We start from the raw sequence: 17,658 nt of genomic DNA, 5'->3' as shown, positions 1-17,658 counted from the left end.
GTTTATATTTATGAACACATCAAATTATATGTTTATGTTTTCAAGTTAACAAAAAATTGTATGTTTATATGTTTAGGTTTTTTTAATTAAATTATATATTTCATGTTTTTAAGTTTCTTTCTTAAATATATTCTACCTATTTCGTTCTCGCCCGATACTCAGCACGCGGTCAATTTTATCTTTAATTCCGTTAAAAATAATTTCAAAAATGATTTTCATTCGGTCGCTTGAGGCTCCCCATCCCCGCAGTCGTCGATTAGGGAGGAATCATATTACCTCATACTCGCAGTCATCCATATATTTAAAAATTATAAATGATCGTGGGTTCATCCACCGAGGGTCGAAATAGAAATAGAAACGCCTACGAGCGAAATATCATATTTTTAGTTAGTTATAAATAATTTATTACATGTAAATAATTTTAATTCAATTTTCTGATCAATATAAATAAAAATAGCTTTGGGATAAGTAAAAAGAAATAAGGAATATGGAAATAAACCCTAATTACCATTTAAAACTCTATGATATTAATTTATGTGAACTCTAATTTTAATATAAATTTATAGATATTTTTAAATATATATTATATAAACGAAAATTATTAAAATATTAATTTTTATTAATTAATTTAATATTTAATTAAATTATAAATTTAAATAATTTTTACTGAAATCTTTAAAAATGCATTAAAAGATTAGTGGGATAAATTTATTAATAACAAAAATACATGAAAAGATGAGTGGGATAAATTTTTGAATTCAAAATATATCTACGCTTTTAAGTGAATTTAAGATATAGATCATCTCGAAGCTGTTATGAATATTTATGATTCGACAAAACGTTTGAGATGGGTTTCCGTTAGATTCATTTCTTGAAGTTTTGATACCGTTGTGAAGTAACAAGCAGAGAAACAATTCTGTGTTTTAATTCATAAAACCAAATAAATCCAAAATTTTATGCACCAATCCATCTCCATATAAGTCTCCAATATAAAACATTAGCATATTTTTATTTATATGAATGCCATTGATATACTGAAAATATTACTCGGCACATGTACAGTTGCTCTCTTGATTATACACAGTATTTTAACAAACGTATTGAGATGTATGAATAGCATCAACGAATCGAGGATGCAGCTGTTTGAGTTGCCTAAGTTTCTTGGATCACATCAACATCAACAGAAGATTTATTGTTATGCAAATATCACTCATCAAGACGGTGTCGAGAATGAGAACGAGAACGAGACTGAAAAAGAGAGCGCGAGTGTTTTCATTGGTGATGATGGGGGTGGCGAATCGGAAATGCACAATTGACAATAACAGAAACATTCTGGATTGCATCAGAGCAGACATTTAATGGCTTCGATTCGGCTAAAGTGTTTCCGAGAAATTCGCTTGAGGGGCTTTCCAAGACGCAAGAACGGACAATACATCGACAGCCGCAGTGAGTCCATGAACGGCAAAGCGGTTGTCGTAATAGAGATCAGGGAAGGAAACGGCCACATTGTTAACCATCAGTACTGCATCCTCCTCCACGTCCTCGTCCGGCGCAATGGTGGTAAGAATAAGGCTCCGGTTCGGCATAAGCGTGTCGAGCTGCGCGCCGTCTGGCAGACGCCTGAAAATGTGATACGACAACTTGACGTTCACAATATGGTACTTGACCGCGTCCATGTATTCTTGCAACGATTTGCAAGAGAAAATTAAGTCGTAGAGAGCTTCGTCAGGCGGAGCGAAGAATGTGTACGAGTCTTCAGAGGAAAGCAGGGATTGAATGTCGACCATCTTAAGGGTGGCGGCGAAAAAATGATACCCCGACCCACTTAGAGCGCTGATCACCGACTGAATGTCGTCCTTCTGTGGAGGTAGATGATGATCAACCAGCGTCCTCATATGAAAGAACGCGAAGAGCTGGAATATCAGAAATAGTATTGCAGAAAGCTTAAGCCGAAGCCGGAATTCCGTCGGTATCGCCATGTCGTGTGAGTGAAACGAGGGCTAACTACTTTGGTTTTACCTCGTCCTTCCTCCTTTTCTCTTTGCAGCAGAGCAAAGGAGAGCAATAAGAGGAAAATGGAAGATACTGTAGGCGTTTCTCGTGTGTATCTGCTCGCATATTTATTCATTTGAATTCAGATTTAAAAGGAGCTTAGAGACCTTTTGAAGTCCGCCTAGTTGCCGTTGGAAAGGTTGTGAACGATGTTGACGGCAAACCGCATTTGAATTCAAATTTAAAAGGAACTTAGAAACCTTTTGAAGTCCGCCGAGTTGCCGTTGTTGGGATGGTCGTGAGCGATGTTGACCGCAAACCGCCGAGGGCTTGTCGCGTGATCCTAGGACGAGTTTAGGTATTCATCGTTTGGTACTCCGAAACTATTTAGTATTTGTTTCAATATCCCAAGTAGACTTCTTTGAATTACCTCAACTGCCACGTTACCAGTGGCAATTCATGATTCATTCCCCACAATACCACCCGCACTTGTGATTCAAATATTTTATTTTAATTTGTAATGCAAGAGGAGAGCGCTCCAAGAAATCACAGTCGTAGATGTAGTAATGAGACCAGGCATATTCTATGAACATTGAATCTGGTTTGTCGATTTAAAAAAAAAAAAAAAAATTCACAATCTTACACACCGTGACTTGAAATGAATATGCCTATCAGTGTAATTAACTATTTTTAGTTTAAGAGGGTTGTTAGTCGAAAATTTATATGAGTCTGGAGTATTAATGTACAATAATTGATTATAGTTTTTGTTTTGTTTTTTTTTTTTTTTTTTTTTTTGGTAAAATACTATAAAGTTATGGTAGATGAGGGTTTATTATCATCTAGTATAGTGAAGTTATAATTCAGTATGGCTTCTTATGGTTATCATGGTTGTTTGTTTAAATTTATGGTCGATAAGGCTTTATTGGGGACTTCATTTTGCGAATCAAATTTGATAAATTTAGAGGCTGGTCACATTTTTCCTATAGATAACTGTTGGGAAGTAGCAAAGGAGACAACTAGAGAAAAAGAAGGGAGTTGCCAAAGGATGGTTAGAAAAATCCAGACTTAGGCAACCATAGCCGAGATGAAAGGAACATTAATAGCTGATGAAGTAGACACAACCGAGCAACTGAGGCAACCGAAAGAGGAAAAAGGTGAAGCATTCGAGGGAGAAGTAACAATCCAAGTGAGCACATGGTTTAAGAAGGATGACAGGAAAACCAAGGGGGCAGGGAGACAAAGAGCATACTTAAATGTTGTTTTGGGGTCATTCAAGCCTGCTATGTTCCTTATTATCTTGTTTATGTATTTCCCTATCATGTTTGTTTTCTTGTTATGTCTACGAGGCCTTCAAGCCACATGAAATGTTGTACTATTGCGGGAATTAATAGAAGAAGAGATTACAGGGATATATCAGTAACTTTGTGTATAGCGTTATGTGGCTATTTCAAAATTTTAATATGCTTGTACCTATATGATATTAGTTCTCTGTGTGCGCTTGATCTACTATGTTTTGGTGGATAACTATTAGTGTTCAGGGTTTGCTGGGAATTGATAATCTCCATGTGGTTCATTTTGACATCGGATTCCAACCCCTTAACTAACTAAGGTCACAACACGCCTTGGGTGAAACACCTTATTCATCCTGAATAAGGTAAAAATGTCGATGTTGTGTTGGACTACTGGTGAGCCCCAGTATTGCAGCAATAATGCTGCAACTCCTGGAACTCCCTTCTTTAATTTTATCAACCCGGTAGTTTGTAACAAACTTGGAAGCAACGATGCTGTATGCACAAGTACTAGCTCTTGCCAAAGCTGTCACTTGATCAGCTGGCACAAGTCCGCTAGGAGCTTAAGCCAACTTCTATGAGCTCTTAGAAGAAGCTTTTTAACTGATGGATGAAAGCTAACTCAAAGGGGGCTAATCTACTTGCAGAAAGAAACTGAAAGCGGAAGGGAAATGCAAACCCTAACAAACCTTAATTTTACCAGCTAGTCCTACTGATGCAAGAACGAGGATGCAAGCTACTGAAAGAGATGCCATTGACTTCTAGGAAGGTAAAATGCATGTGTCTAAGCTACTTCTACATTAACATCTAAAAAAACATCTTTTTGTATTTTTGAATAAGTTGCCAGAATTATTATGCATGTGATTTGATTGTTTTGACTGTGCAGAGGTGGATTGGCAAGAGGAAATGTTTGGATGAGGTCGGGAAGGTTCAGAGAGGGCCTAAGGGGTCCCTAACACCCTTCCAGAGAGTTTCACAGAATTTGGCTATTAAAAAACCTCATTTGTGAGCTTCTACAGGAAGTCTGCACGAGTTCTACAGAATGTCTGTGGTTTTCTACAGGATGGCTGGAATTTTTCTAAAGGATGTTCAGAAATGGGATTTTGGAGGATGGATGAATGGACAAAGATGAAGGAGTGGGTATGGAGGTAGGATAAGGGCTGGAGGTGGTCCAGGACTTGGTGGATGGAGCTGAGAAGTGGCGAGGATGGTTGGATTTGTTCAAGGAGAGGTAGAGCAATGTTGCATGAAAAGATGGAAATTAGGTCAAAGTGAGGACGTGGCAATGGTAAGGCAAGGATCTGAAGTAGAGGGTGGAGCAAGTAGGTGGAGAAGTATGATAGGCACTCTGCAAGTTATTTTTCAAACTGAACAAACAATCACTTGGAAAACCAATGACCTAGTTACTTCACTCTAATTTGACCTAAGTAACAGCAAAAGGAAATGGACAGAAGTTTATTCGCAATGAAATACGTGAAATAACTATGCAACTAAGCAATCATAAACTAGAGCATTTAAACACAATTAATATCAACGTTTGCAAATGAGAATTCCAACACTAATGATTGCATAACAAAGCAAAAACAGTGTTTTTGTTGGCAGCAATGTCACCTTTGTCCCAGCTCACGATCCCACTGAGGGAGAGGTGAGATTAGAGGTGCTGAGGCCTTTTTCCGAGGATTTTTTCAGTAATCAACCTATCAAATCAATCTGAAAATGAAAAGCTACTTTAATCATCAAAAGCAACCTAAATAACAAAACAAGATTTAAATCTAAATAGCATATTTTGTTCTAAGAATGCAACAAAGACACATGAGAGTAAACAAAGGAGGTGTTGGGCACTTGATATGGGCCCAACCCCAAGAGCTACAGCCTCCTAAGAGAGATTTAGAGCTGGTGCAACGCTGGATTCATCTTTATTGAGCAGAAGAGTTACATCAAAAACTGTCCACAAGGGAAAGCTTGAAAATGTACTGAAATGCAAAGCTAATCTACTGACTAAAATCGAAATACAAACTAGCCAACTTCTGCCTACAAAGTGACTAACTGAAATGAGGCCTTAAGCCCTCTTATTTATACAAATTGAGGACCCCAACAGCCCTCCTAAACTTTAGGAACTCGGCTGCCAAAACTTATAGTTAACATCACTTTTACTGGCACTTGTTCGGCTGCCCTTGTGATAATTGATTTGGTGGCCCCTTAACTCCAAGCTGATGGTGGATAATTCGAGGTAAGGGCCCATAAATGAAGGGGACACCTTCCTACAAATCCTCTCCCTTGTTCCTCCACGAATTTGGCTGCCAAGTGCTCATTAAAACCTTTGATTTTGTCTCAAAATTGACTAAAAATCTGCACAAAACACCCATTAGACTTGTTGGCATAATTACTAACCCAATTCACTCTATTAGCATAAATATAATAAAAAACATGCAATAAACTAATGAGAATGGTGGATTAAGTCGAATTAGGAGGTTGAATGAGCCCATATAATTATCCATTTTTGAGGCTCATCAACTACGATGGAGCCTTTGTTGGTCCCTGTGCCTGAACCCAAGATCTCAACCCATCCATTATTTTTATGCCAACAAATGGTTCCATTGTCGGGACCTGAAAATTTCCAAAGGGGTATGGAATATGGTGTCGAGGATCTTTAAGAAGGAACTACAAGATTGGTGGCATGAACAAGTGGAATGGTTCGCCTCTCCACAAGTTCAACTCCGTTGACGAAGTATGAAGCAGCTGAAGAAAGAAGTCTTGCATGCAGAACCTGTGAGTGATCAATACGATATTTTCTGGTGCAAGTTCCTAGAGGAGCTTTACAATTGGTTGCAGAGATTTTAAATAAAGGGAAAGACTAGTGGACATAACCAGTCTAATCGTACTTGGACTTAAGCAAGTCTTGTTGAGCTACATCAGCTTGACCCAGATCCGACATGAGATATAGATTTTGTGGTGCAAGCCACAACAGAGGCATACATTATTCAGATTGTTGTGGAGAGTCATTAATAGTTCTCTAAGGTTGAGGTCGTGTTCAAGTCGAGATTGTGAGAAATACTGTTAAGGGAAATTATGTTGTGCATTAAGTTTTTAATGGTGGAAGAAAACTTGTTGGTGTCTCATAACCCACCCATGGCAGCGGAAAGGCCTAGTACTTGGGGAAGGACTTAAGGGGAGGGATGCTACCTAACTGGGAGTAATGAAAATATTAAAGAAATGGATGCGATAACTTCTAAAGGGCTAGAGATTTGAGGGCACAAAGGAGATCATAGAGACTTGAAGAATGGCGGGAGAGAGCTCTACACGATATTGATAGAAGTCAAAGAGAACTACACTAAGAAGGAGTGGTGTTGGGAAGTCTAGAGGAAAAAGAAAGATAAATAAGTCAACTAAAGTTGTGGAGCAGTGGGGACAGTGCTAGAGTGAAGACTTGTCAAATATGAGAGGCCGAGACAACTATAGTGATGGAGGATTAGAGGAGCAGTAGAGACTCCACCCTGCTAGAAAAGATGGGAATTTCAGATGGAATGGGATTCATAAGCTTTGAGGAAGGCCCGGATGATGACATGCACTTCACTATGAGAAGATTGTTTTCTTAGAATGATGTTTCCCCCGTAAGTAGTGATTCGTTGCCCAGCTAATCAGGTATTACCTCTCCCAAGCTTCCCTTGGTACTTTATCACAACCCTCAACAATTTTTGTCTAAGTTAATTAAAATTGTAAAGGTTCACAATGTGCACCCTACCTACAAGGTTGGTACCAGTGGTACTAAAAATAGTAATAGTAGTACAAGTCTCCAAGGTTCATTGCAATACAGTTCTCATGGATTTTACTCCTCCCACAAATTCAATCAAGCATGGAAAGATTATTTACTCGATATCTCGAGTTCTCTGGAAGAGGGAATGAGGACTTAAAACAATATTGGTACTTATGTGAAGCCATGTGGAGGACTCGCTAGACCGTGAATGGTACAAAATTGATTGAATTTCAAACCACTCTTTAGGAGAGGGAATTGTGATGGTTCATCAAAACGTCTTCATTACAACATAATCCAAAGGTAGATGAAGTCAAACAGGAGTTTGTTCAAGAATTTATGTTTCCCCAAACTAACCAACAAGGGTTGTCTAAGTTATGGGAAATCAAGCAGTGGGAAGGGGAAACTTACTAAGAACTAATGGTGGCGGTTTAAAGATGTCATTGGAAAGTTGAGATACCTGATTCACCTCAATCATCAAAGGGATTGGTTCATTAAAGTGTTATTACCCCTTACTGGCACGCCATTGACTCAGAAAAAAATTGAGAATCTACAATATGCCCTAGAAAATGTGACTCAAATCGAGGCTATGTTTAGATACCCACATGAATACAGGGGTGAGCAGCCTCAAACAACCCCTCTATATTAGGTCTAGAACATCAAATTGCAGATATAAAGAGAAGCTGGGGGACTTGCAACTAACACGACCTGCACAACTACATGTATGGTGTACCAACTGCCTTGTCGAGGGGCATTGTGTTGCGAAGTGCCCAAGGTTGCGGGGCCTGAGCACTCCCTCTGCAACATGGGGGCCATCCACGTCTTTACCTGTCGCAGGAGTTGCATAGATCGAGATGCACAGTCAACTATATACAGGAGGCACTCAGTTCCATGCATTTCCGAACTAGCAGAGCACAACACCAAGTACTGTGAAATATGCAGAACATATCGACATCTCCCTCACCTTTGTCCAATTCTACAGAAATACTCTAGTGTTCCAAACAATACTTTTTGTGAATTTTGTGGTTCGCCAACTCATCATATTGATTAGTGTAGGGTGTTAGATGGCCTAAATGATTGATTGGATTGAATTGCCTACTAGATGAATTAGAATCCTGGGGGACGAGGAGGAGGAGGAAAAACAGGGGGAAGAACAAGAGGCAGAGGTCCGGTTTGTTGCTTCAACTATGATCAAGAGGGGCACGTTACCAGAGACTTCCCACTACCCAGAAGACCTTTGTGCTCTCAGCGTAGTGTTAACACACATGCAATAGAAGATTGTCCAGAGCTGATTTCCTGGTGGTAAGAGCACAACTACCAAACGGGAGAAAATTTAATCAATTCTGAACCAAGGGTACCTCAAACAACTCTCCTCTCAAAGATCAACATAGTCACCCATGGAGGGAAGAAGACTAGAGTTGATGTTGGAGCCACTTAACAATGCAAAATCGTAAAAGCAGCCTCCCCAAAATGTTCATATGATTATGAATAGAAAAGAAGTACTACAAGGAATTCATAGAGGATTTTAACAAACTGAATTTAAGCAATGAAGCCCAAGGAGAACATCCAATATGTTTAAAATCTAGGAGCCTAGACCTACCACAATCTAATGCCCGACCCATAGAAGAATGGTTCAAGTTGTTTTTACAAATTGTGAATGATGATTAGATGGTCAGCAAATTGTGGGAAAATATTAAATTTGTTGTAAAGGAGGGAGAGGGCAACGAAGGACTCATTTTTGTAACCTTACTCGAGATACACTCTCGAAGGGTGTGAAGGACCAAGAAGAGAATAGGAAGGGAGTTCTAGATTGATGCTCAGATTTCGGGCTTCCAAATCAAGGATGAAATGTTGGATCTGGGCGATGTGAATATCCTAACAAGAAAAACCTGGGAAACCCTAGGAAGGTCTAAGTTTGTATTTTCTCCAATTCAGCTATGTATGGAAAATAAATATTTTATCCTTTCAATTGGAAGGCTAGAGGATGTAGAAGTTGACATAGAAGGGGTGAAAATTTATACCGACTTTGAAGTAATAAACATTATGGTGGGAAAAGACACCTATCTGACATTGTTTGGAATAGATTGGGCCTTTGAGAATTACATGATAATTGAGGTAAAGAAGGAGTTGATGCCATTTGAAGTGGAGAGAGTCAGAGTGATATAAACCCTAGAACCATACCAAGGACCAAGTTTCATCGAGCCGACATATAACACAGAAGAACCTAAGTTGTGTGGATCAGTTATGCCTAATAAGAACGGGAAGAAGAGAAGATTATATCAATCTAATGGCAAAGCGATCAATCATTGAGAGGAGCATTTAAAGCTCAAAGGCCATCTCTGAGGCCGCTTGGGATGGATGGAAACAAGGTGGGTACGAGATCAACACCAGGCATTACGCCATGATCCATCATATCAACTGGGTTGGTATTAAGTTTTGAGAATTCCTTATATTCAATGGAATGGAATCGGTTAATGATTTTATTAACATAGTTTATGAAACTTTCTTTGAAGAACAAAAATTACCCTTACTAGATGTCTCCTTAGAAGCAACACCAACAAGGTGGTGGAGATCTCACTTCAACCATCTTGGAGAATGGTAAGAGATTAAGACAATGATGAGAGTCATATTCGGGCATTCATAGGATTACCCATAGAAGTTCATTAAGTATAGGGGGATCTCCAACCCTTAGCGACACCTACAAGATTGTAAGGCTAGTTGGATCAAGGAAGGGCTTCCAGAGGACTTATGGGTGGACAAATATATACACAACTTGTGGACATTTATGAATGCATGGTATGTAAAGGAGGAGATAAGGAGACAGAGCGATGATTGGGACTATATGGAAGCTCAATTTATTAGATATTTTTCCTTTACTGCTAGTGGTGAACAAATCACGACTCTTTGCAAACTATTGAATGGGTTCTTCTTACAGCAAGAAAGTTGACAGAGGGATGTACAGAACATGACACCTTTGAGCATCTATATGAATCCAGATTCCATGACGTCGTACCTTGTGGAAAGATCGAACAAGAGCCACATGAGGATGACTTAGAGGAATTGAGGCATATGATGTTTAAGGAAACTAACGGAACAAAGTGTTGAAGATGGGCCTATCACCAATGGTTCGCAACTACTATCTTTGAAGTTGAGGAAACATAAGTTCGACACTAATGAGAATCTAAAACTAGCCTCAACCAGAGATTACTAGGATGAGCCAAGTACCAAGGAAATATTCGATCTCCTAAGAGAATACAAAGATTTTTTCACTTTGTATATTGAAGAGCTTAAGGGGATCAAGGGAGAGTTAGGGGGAATGAAGACTATGCTTAAATTTGGTGCAAATCCAGTGAAACATCGGTCGTATAGGCTATATTCGAGAGTCAAAGAGAAAGTGAAGAAGGAGATAGATAAAATGTTGGTGGCAAAGCTTATATTCCCAGTCAACGAGGCTGAATGGGTTAGTCCAATTTTTATACAGAACAAGAAGGACACTGAAGGAATTTGGGTCTACATGAATTTCTGCAGTCTAAGCAATGACCTCTTCCCTACCTTGTTAAGCGACGAAGTTCCAGACAATGTGGCAGGAAATAAATCTTACTCGTTTCCAGATGGATTCTCTAGTTACCATCAAGTCTAGATTATGGAGGAAGACAAGAAGAAAACCACATTCACCACTGAATGCGGATCTTATGCATATCATGTTATGCCTTTTGAACTCAAGAATGTGCCAGTAATATTATCAAGAATTGTAATTGCTACTTTCAGGGATTATATTCACAGGGTTCAAGAAGTTTACATGGATGACTGGACCATCTACAGTTTGTTAAATAAGCATTCCAGTTTGCTGAGTGATGTTTGACCATTGTAGATAGCTACCAATGTCCCTAAACCTAAAAAAATGCATATTCGTTGTTCCTTTCGAGAAAATTTTGGGCCATATAGTTTGAAAAGATGAAGTATGTATTGATCCCACTAAGGTCGCAATGATTCTAAAAATTGGGCTACCAACAACCGTCAAACAATTGAGATCTAACCTTGGTCACATAGGATCTTATAGGAGGTTCATCCGCAACTATGTTACTATTACTGCGTGACTGTAGAAGGTATTGAAGAAAGTCAAAAGGTTTACATGGTCAAAGGAATGTGAAGTTTCTTTTAATGTGCTGAAGGAAGAACTAGCATGTGCACCAATCCTAGTTTATCCAAATTGGAATAAGAAATCCCATGTACACGTTGACGCATTGGGTATCGCCTTATGGGATGTCCTAGCTCAGCCTAGAGACAAAAATATTGATCACCCCATTTACTTTGCTAGTAGAAAATTATCCACGAAAAAAAAGAATTATACCACGACTGAGTGAAAAGTGCTTGTGACTATCTTTTGGCACTACCTCTTGGGGGATCCATTCAAATTATTCACTGATCATTCTACCCTAAAATACTTTGTGAATAAGCTCGTACTCGAAGGAAGGATTTGAAAATGGCTTATTTTGTTCCAAGAGTTCACATTTGAAGTAATTGTCAAGCTAGGTAGATAGAACGTAGGCCTCGATCACTTTTCTCGATTAGAGTCAAGCGAAACTAGAGGGTAAGTAGATGATCAACTACGAGATGCTGACCTGTTTCAAGTCGAATCCCTACCAGACTATTTGGAGGACATTGCAGTATTTATAGCCATAGGTAAATTCTCGGAAGGGTACATAACGACACAATGAAGGAACATGGTGGTTCGCATTGCAGATTACCAGTTGATCCTAGGACCACTATACAAGTTGGGCCTTGATCAGATATTGCGAAGATGTGTTCTTGATCATGAGAGACGGGATGTATTATGGGAGTGTCATTTAGGAGTTGTGGGTTGGTATGTTTGGGGCAAGGTGACCATGAGGAAAGTGTTGCAAGCGGGACTCTGGAGGCTCACAGTTTTCTGAGACACAAAAGAATACACCTAGAGGTGTGACATTTACCAAAGGGTTGGAAATCAATCGCATTAGGATGAACTTCCTTTACAACAAGTACAAACACTGTAGGTTTTTGAGACAGGAAATTGACTTTATAGGACCTATTAACCCACTATCACACCACTCCCATGAAAAATATATTATCACTGCCACAGAGAACCTTACCAGATCGGATGAAGTGGCATCAATCAAAGATTGCACTGTAAACACTGTCACTAGATTCATTTTCGAGAATATCATCACATGTTTAGGTGCCCCCGAAGCCTCATAAATGACTAGGGGATCCATTTCATTAATGCAATTCTCACCTAATTTCTACAAAACTTTATGTTATAGCACCATAAGAGCAACTCGTAACACCCTCAAGCAAATGGTACTATGGAAGTTTTTAACAAAATCTTAAAGAGGGGACTCACCAAGATATGCTTGCTGAACAAAGATAATTGGGACTAGTGGGTGCCAACTACCCTATGGGTTATCGTACGATTGTCTTGCGATTACACAAGTATATGCCCTTCCAATTAGTACAGGGATGACAAGTCATAATCCCTGTTGAATTTACCATCCCCGACCTTTTTATTGCGCAGGCCACTCACATGACAAAATATGATTCAATTCCAAAGCTGCTAGAAGAACTCTGGGAGCTGGATGAAGTTAGGTTTCTAGTAGACCTCCACCAAATTGTTGAAAAGCAAAGGCAGAAGGCGTGGCATGACACACACATCAAATGGAAATCTTTTATAGTTGTAAGATATGTTCTTCTATATGATAGTAAGTTCTTAAAGCACCATGGGAAAATGAAATGCATTGGTTAGGATCATTCATAATCGTGGAAGTGATGATTTTTTTTGGCTTCTATATATAATTATACAAAACCATTTTAATGAAAAGATGAATAATATTAATTTATTGATCACAAAAATACATAAAAAAATTAATGAGATAATTTTTTGAACTTAAAATATATTTTCACTTTTAAGTGAATTTAAAAAATATATCATCTCAAAGCTGTTATGAATTATGATTCGACAAAATGTTTGAGATGGGTTTCTCTTATATTCATTTTTGGATATTTAAAAATGATATTTAGATAAGTGGAGAAGAACATAGAAAGTAGAATCTAATTGCGATTTTGAACAATTATATAATAATATTTTATCGTTAACTTAAATTTTATCATAAATTTGTAAAATTTATAAAATTATATTATTTTTAAATATATATTATACAACTAAAAATTATAAAAAATTACTTTATATTGATTAATATTTTAAAATTTTTAGTACTTTTTATTAAAATATAAAATACATAAACATACTTTTTATTAAAATATAAAATACATAAACATGCCCATCTTTCTTTCCTAGGAATATACATGTAAATGTGTGGACAGTGTCAACATAAAATAACATGTCTCTTTAACAAAAAAATGATCAACCAAAATATATGAGATTGTAATTAGAGTGGAACTTCAGTATTCAAGTTTGATCGGGCAACTTTCAACATTTGAGAATTTTTTTTACTTTTAAATATAGAATTATACAAAAATTACTTTTATGAAAAAAATAAAAAAAATCAAATAAATAAATCTATTGATCACAAAAATACATTAAATTTTAAATTATTAATTTAAATTTATTAAAATTCAAATCTAAACAAAAGAACAAGTTTTATTGATTAAAGTTCAAATCTAATACAAACTTTTATTTTTGGCATTTTTATTTTTAAAATTCAAATTAAAAAAAAAATAAAAATTTATTGATTAGAGTTGAAATCCAATAAAACTTTTATTATTAGTTTTTTTTCTTATATATAAAATGTTAATTTATTACTTTTATTTTGTATAGTAATTTGTCTATCATACATTTTAGTTTATTTAGATTCACAAATTAACTATAAAATTATATTATTATTCTATAATTATTTTTCAAACTTAAAATAGATTTTAAAATTCAGTCTGTAAATCTCTTTCTTACTGGTTAAGGTTCGGGAGAGAATTAACTTTGACCAAAACAATTGCCCAAAAAATAACATACCATATACTTTGGAAAAAAAACTACCCAGTTATGTTAATTCATTAACATCGGAAAAATTAAAAATAAATTTAACATATCATATACTAAATCCCATGTAATGAATGGCCATATTATCCAAGACTAAACAGAAGTCGCTGCATTTAAAAACGAAAAACGCAGACAAGGTTCTCTTCAGCTTTCCCTGGCTGATAATAAATAGCATTTCATTATGGTTTTCCTTCCACTTGCCAGTAATTCCTTCCACTTGCCAGTAATTGATACTTTCGGGTGGTCCTGTGGTTGTTCCAGCTGACTATACTAGAATGTTCTATTTCCACCAAAGAGCAGTGTTTTACCTAACATCGGGGGCGTCTTTTTCTTCTTGCGAGCAGGTTTATTTTTGGTCTTTATTGTTCTGTGTTTGTCTTGTTAATGCACTGTTACTCTGATTAATTAAATACATTAAATAGAATAGAAAAAATATTTGACTTACAAATAAAAAAAATTCATACATTGAAACAAAAAATTACTCAAACACAGAATACCAAATTTATGTGGAAAATCTTATTTTGGTGAAAATTATGAAAGAAAAGTTTAATAGATTTTGTTATGATAATAAAAATCTCTACTTATTTCACTCTATTCTTTCTCAGCCTACATTTTTTTTATTCACACCCTTCTCTATACAAATATTTCATTATAATACTATATACCCAATAAATCTACTTGAATATCAGAAGTACTGACACTTTAGACTTGATTTAGTTTTACACCTAACTAATCTGTTACAATTATTTAACAATTTCATATAGAAAAAACATTTATTATATAAACTTCTTCTGGGTAGCATTTAGGAACACAAGTATTTAGTGATGATCAAGCTCACTCTGCTCTGTAATGAGGAAAAATGTGACTTAACAATCATGCAATTGTAACTATATTTTGTCTTACTTATAAAACAAATGACAAAGATTTATCATTGTCTACTTTATAAGTTTATTGTTCTTCTGACATTCATTCTGAAATACATTGATTCCTGATTGCATTAATGTGTGATTCCAGAAAACTGCCATGAATCTTCACCATTCCACGCTTTCAAATATAAAGATGATTTTTATGACGAGGAAGGCGCCATTCCACTATTGGAAGCTTTCTATTCTAAAATGTTGAAAACATTTTTATTCAATTATTCTGTATTTTTCTCATTATAACATGGTTTGGTAGTTTATATCTCAATTTTTAAAGTGTTTTTGAATTCAAAAGATGGCTTCGCTTTTAATTGAAATAAAGAAATATTTCCTCCCAAAGCTGTTATGAATTATTATTCGACAAAACGGTTGAGATGGGTTTCTGTTATATTCAAGGAAAGTTTTAATACCATTGTGAAGCCATCGGCAGAGAAACAATTCGGTGTTTTAATTCATAAAACCAAATAAATCCAAAATTTTACGCATCTACATGTAAGTTTCCAATAATAAAAACATGAGCACATTTGTATTTATGTGAATTGCATTGATATACTCAACATATTACTTGGCTCATGCACAATTTCTATCTTGATTATACACATTATTTTACCAAAAGTCTGAGATGTATGAGTAGCATCAATGAACGAACTGAGCGTCTTTTGCCGATGATGCAGCTGTTTGAGATGCCTAAGTTTCTTGGATGACATCAATATCAACAGAAGATGTATGGGTATGTACACATCCCACATGAAGACGGTGGCGAGAATGAGAGGGAGACTGAAAGAGAGAGCGGTGTTTTCACTGGTGGTGGTGGGGGTGGCGAATCGGAAATGCGCAAGTGAAAATAACAGAAACATTCTGGATTGGATCAGAGCAGACATTTAATGTCTTACGTTCGGCTAAAAGATTGCCAAGAAATTCGCTTTCCCAAGATGCAGTAGCCATCGCTTGAGGGGCTTTCGAGGACGCAAGAACGGACAATACATCGACAGCGGCAGTGAGTCCATGAACGACGAAGCGGTTGTCATAATAGAGATCAGGGAAAGAGACGGCCATATTATTAACCATGAACGGACAATACATCGACAGCGGCAGTGAGTCCATGAACGGCGAAGCGGTTGTCATAATAGAGATCAGGGAAAGAGACGGCCATATTATTAACCATGACTGCATCCTCCTTCTCCACGTCCTCGTCCTCGGCTGGGGAAACGGTGGTAAGAATAAGGCTCCGGTTCGGCATAAGCGTGTCGAGCTGCGCACCGTTTGGGAGACGTCTGAGATTGTGATACGACAACTTGACATTCACAATATGGTACTTCACGGCCTCCATGTATTCTTGCCACGATTTGCAAGTGAAAAATAAGTCGTAGAGAGCTTCGTCAGGCGGAGCGAAGAATGTGTACGAGTCTTTAGAGGAAAGCAGGGATTGAATGTCGACCATCTTAACGCTGGCGGCAAAAAAACGATACCCCGACCCTCTCAGCGCTCTGATCACGGATTGAATATGGTCCTTCTCTGGAGGTAGATGATCATGAGCCAGCGTCCTCGTATGAAAGAACGCGAGGAGCAGGAACAGCAGAAATAGTATTGCAGAAAGCTTAAGCCGAAGCAGGACTTCCGTCGACATTGCCATCTCCTGTGAGTGAAACGAGGGCTAACTTCTTTCTTTTTACCTCCTTTTCTTTTTGCAGCAGAGCAAAGGAGAGCAATAGAAGGAAAATGGAAGATACTGTAGGCGTTTCTCGTGTGTATCTGCTCGCATATTATTCATTTGAATTCAAATTTAAAAGGAGTTTTGAGACCTTTTGAAGTCCGCCTAGTTGCCGTTGGAATGGTTGTGAATGATGTTGACGGCCAACCGCATTTGAAACGAGGGCCAACTTCTTTCTTTTTGCAGCAGAGCAAAGGAGAGGAATAAGAGGAAAATGGATTATAATGTAGGCGTTTCTCGTGTGTATCTGCTCGCATATTTATTCATTTGGATTCAAATTTAAAAGGAACTTACAGACCTTTTGAAGTCCGCCGAGTTGCCGTTGGGATGGTTGTGAGCGATGTTGACGGTCAACCGCCGAGGGCTTGTAGCGTGATGTAGGACGTGCTTAAGCATTCATCGTTTGGTAATTTCCATCAACAAAGCATAAATTAGTTGAAATTATCGGTTCGTATACCGTCCACAACGAACGAAGCTAAATGATGTCATATCGTTGGACTGATTTGATATGATATTTATTCATGTTTAAAAGAAAAGCGCCCAATTTTAAAATTAAGAAATATTCTTCACCGAAACTGAGTATTCAATTACGCCTTTCTTTTTCTATCTAACGCTGAATGTCAAATTTAAAGAATCTGATATAAAAGTTTTATATATATTACCACAATCACATTAATTTAAATCAATGTAGTTGATATATATCAATAAACTTATATCAATTACATATACGATAAATTTCGAAAATATAAATTTAATATTAATATTAATATCAATAAGTATATAATTTTAATAATATTATTATTATAATAATTATTATATTATAAATTTTATATAATTAGTTAAATTTTATTTAATAAAATGTTGTAACCCTCTCCAACGAGCTATTATACATCTTAAATAAACTTTGTATGTAAAAGTTGCACCGGCAAGAAATTGATATACTAGCTAACTATTACATGGCCAATATA

At 36.9% G+C, this 17,658-nt stretch overlaps 2 protein-coding genes across 2 annotated transcripts; both read right to left on the bottom strand.

Annotated features, from left to right (window-relative positions):
* Positions 1-1,373: 1,373 nt before the first annotated feature.
* Positions 1,374-1,979, bottom strand: LOC149235043 (fasciclin-like arabinogalactan protein 19). The gene has a single exon (XM_089368445.1). The coding sequence runs from the start codon at positions 1,977-1,979 to the stop codon at positions 1,374-1,376; it is 606 nt and encodes a 201-aa protein (XP_089224571.1).
* A 14,060-nt stretch (positions 1,980-16,039) lies between these two features.
* LOC149235042 (fasciclin-like arabinogalactan protein 19) lies at positions 16,040-16,612 on the bottom strand. Its single transcript, XM_089368444.1, has one exon. It carries the CDS (start codon positions 16,610-16,612, stop codon positions 16,040-16,042), a length of 573 nt encoding a protein of 190 aa, XP_089224570.1.
* Positions 16,613-17,658: the final 1,046 nt, after the last annotated feature.

Source organism: Pinus tabuliformis, chromosome 8 (assembly GCF_031772625.1).
Source record: "Pinus tabuliformis cultivar Carrire ecotype Pingquan chromosome 8, CPIR1, whole genome shotgun sequence".
Taxonomy (NCBI): domain Eukaryota; kingdom Viridiplantae; phylum Streptophyta; class Pinopsida; order Pinales; family Pinaceae; genus Pinus; species Pinus tabuliformis.
The sequence above is the reverse complement of the archived record's forward strand: the minus strand, read 5'-3'. Positions and strand labels throughout refer to the sequence as shown.

Bases quoted from the DNA above. Each gene is read 5' to 3' on its own strand.
- LOC149235043 (XM_089368445.1), bottom strand. From the start codon at position 1,979: ATGGCGATACCGACGGAATTCCGGCTTCGGCTTAAGCTTTCTGCAATA.
- LOC149235042 (XM_089368444.1), bottom strand. From the start codon at position 16,612: ATGGCAATGTCGACGGAAGTCCTGCTTCGGCTTAAGCTTTCTGCAATA.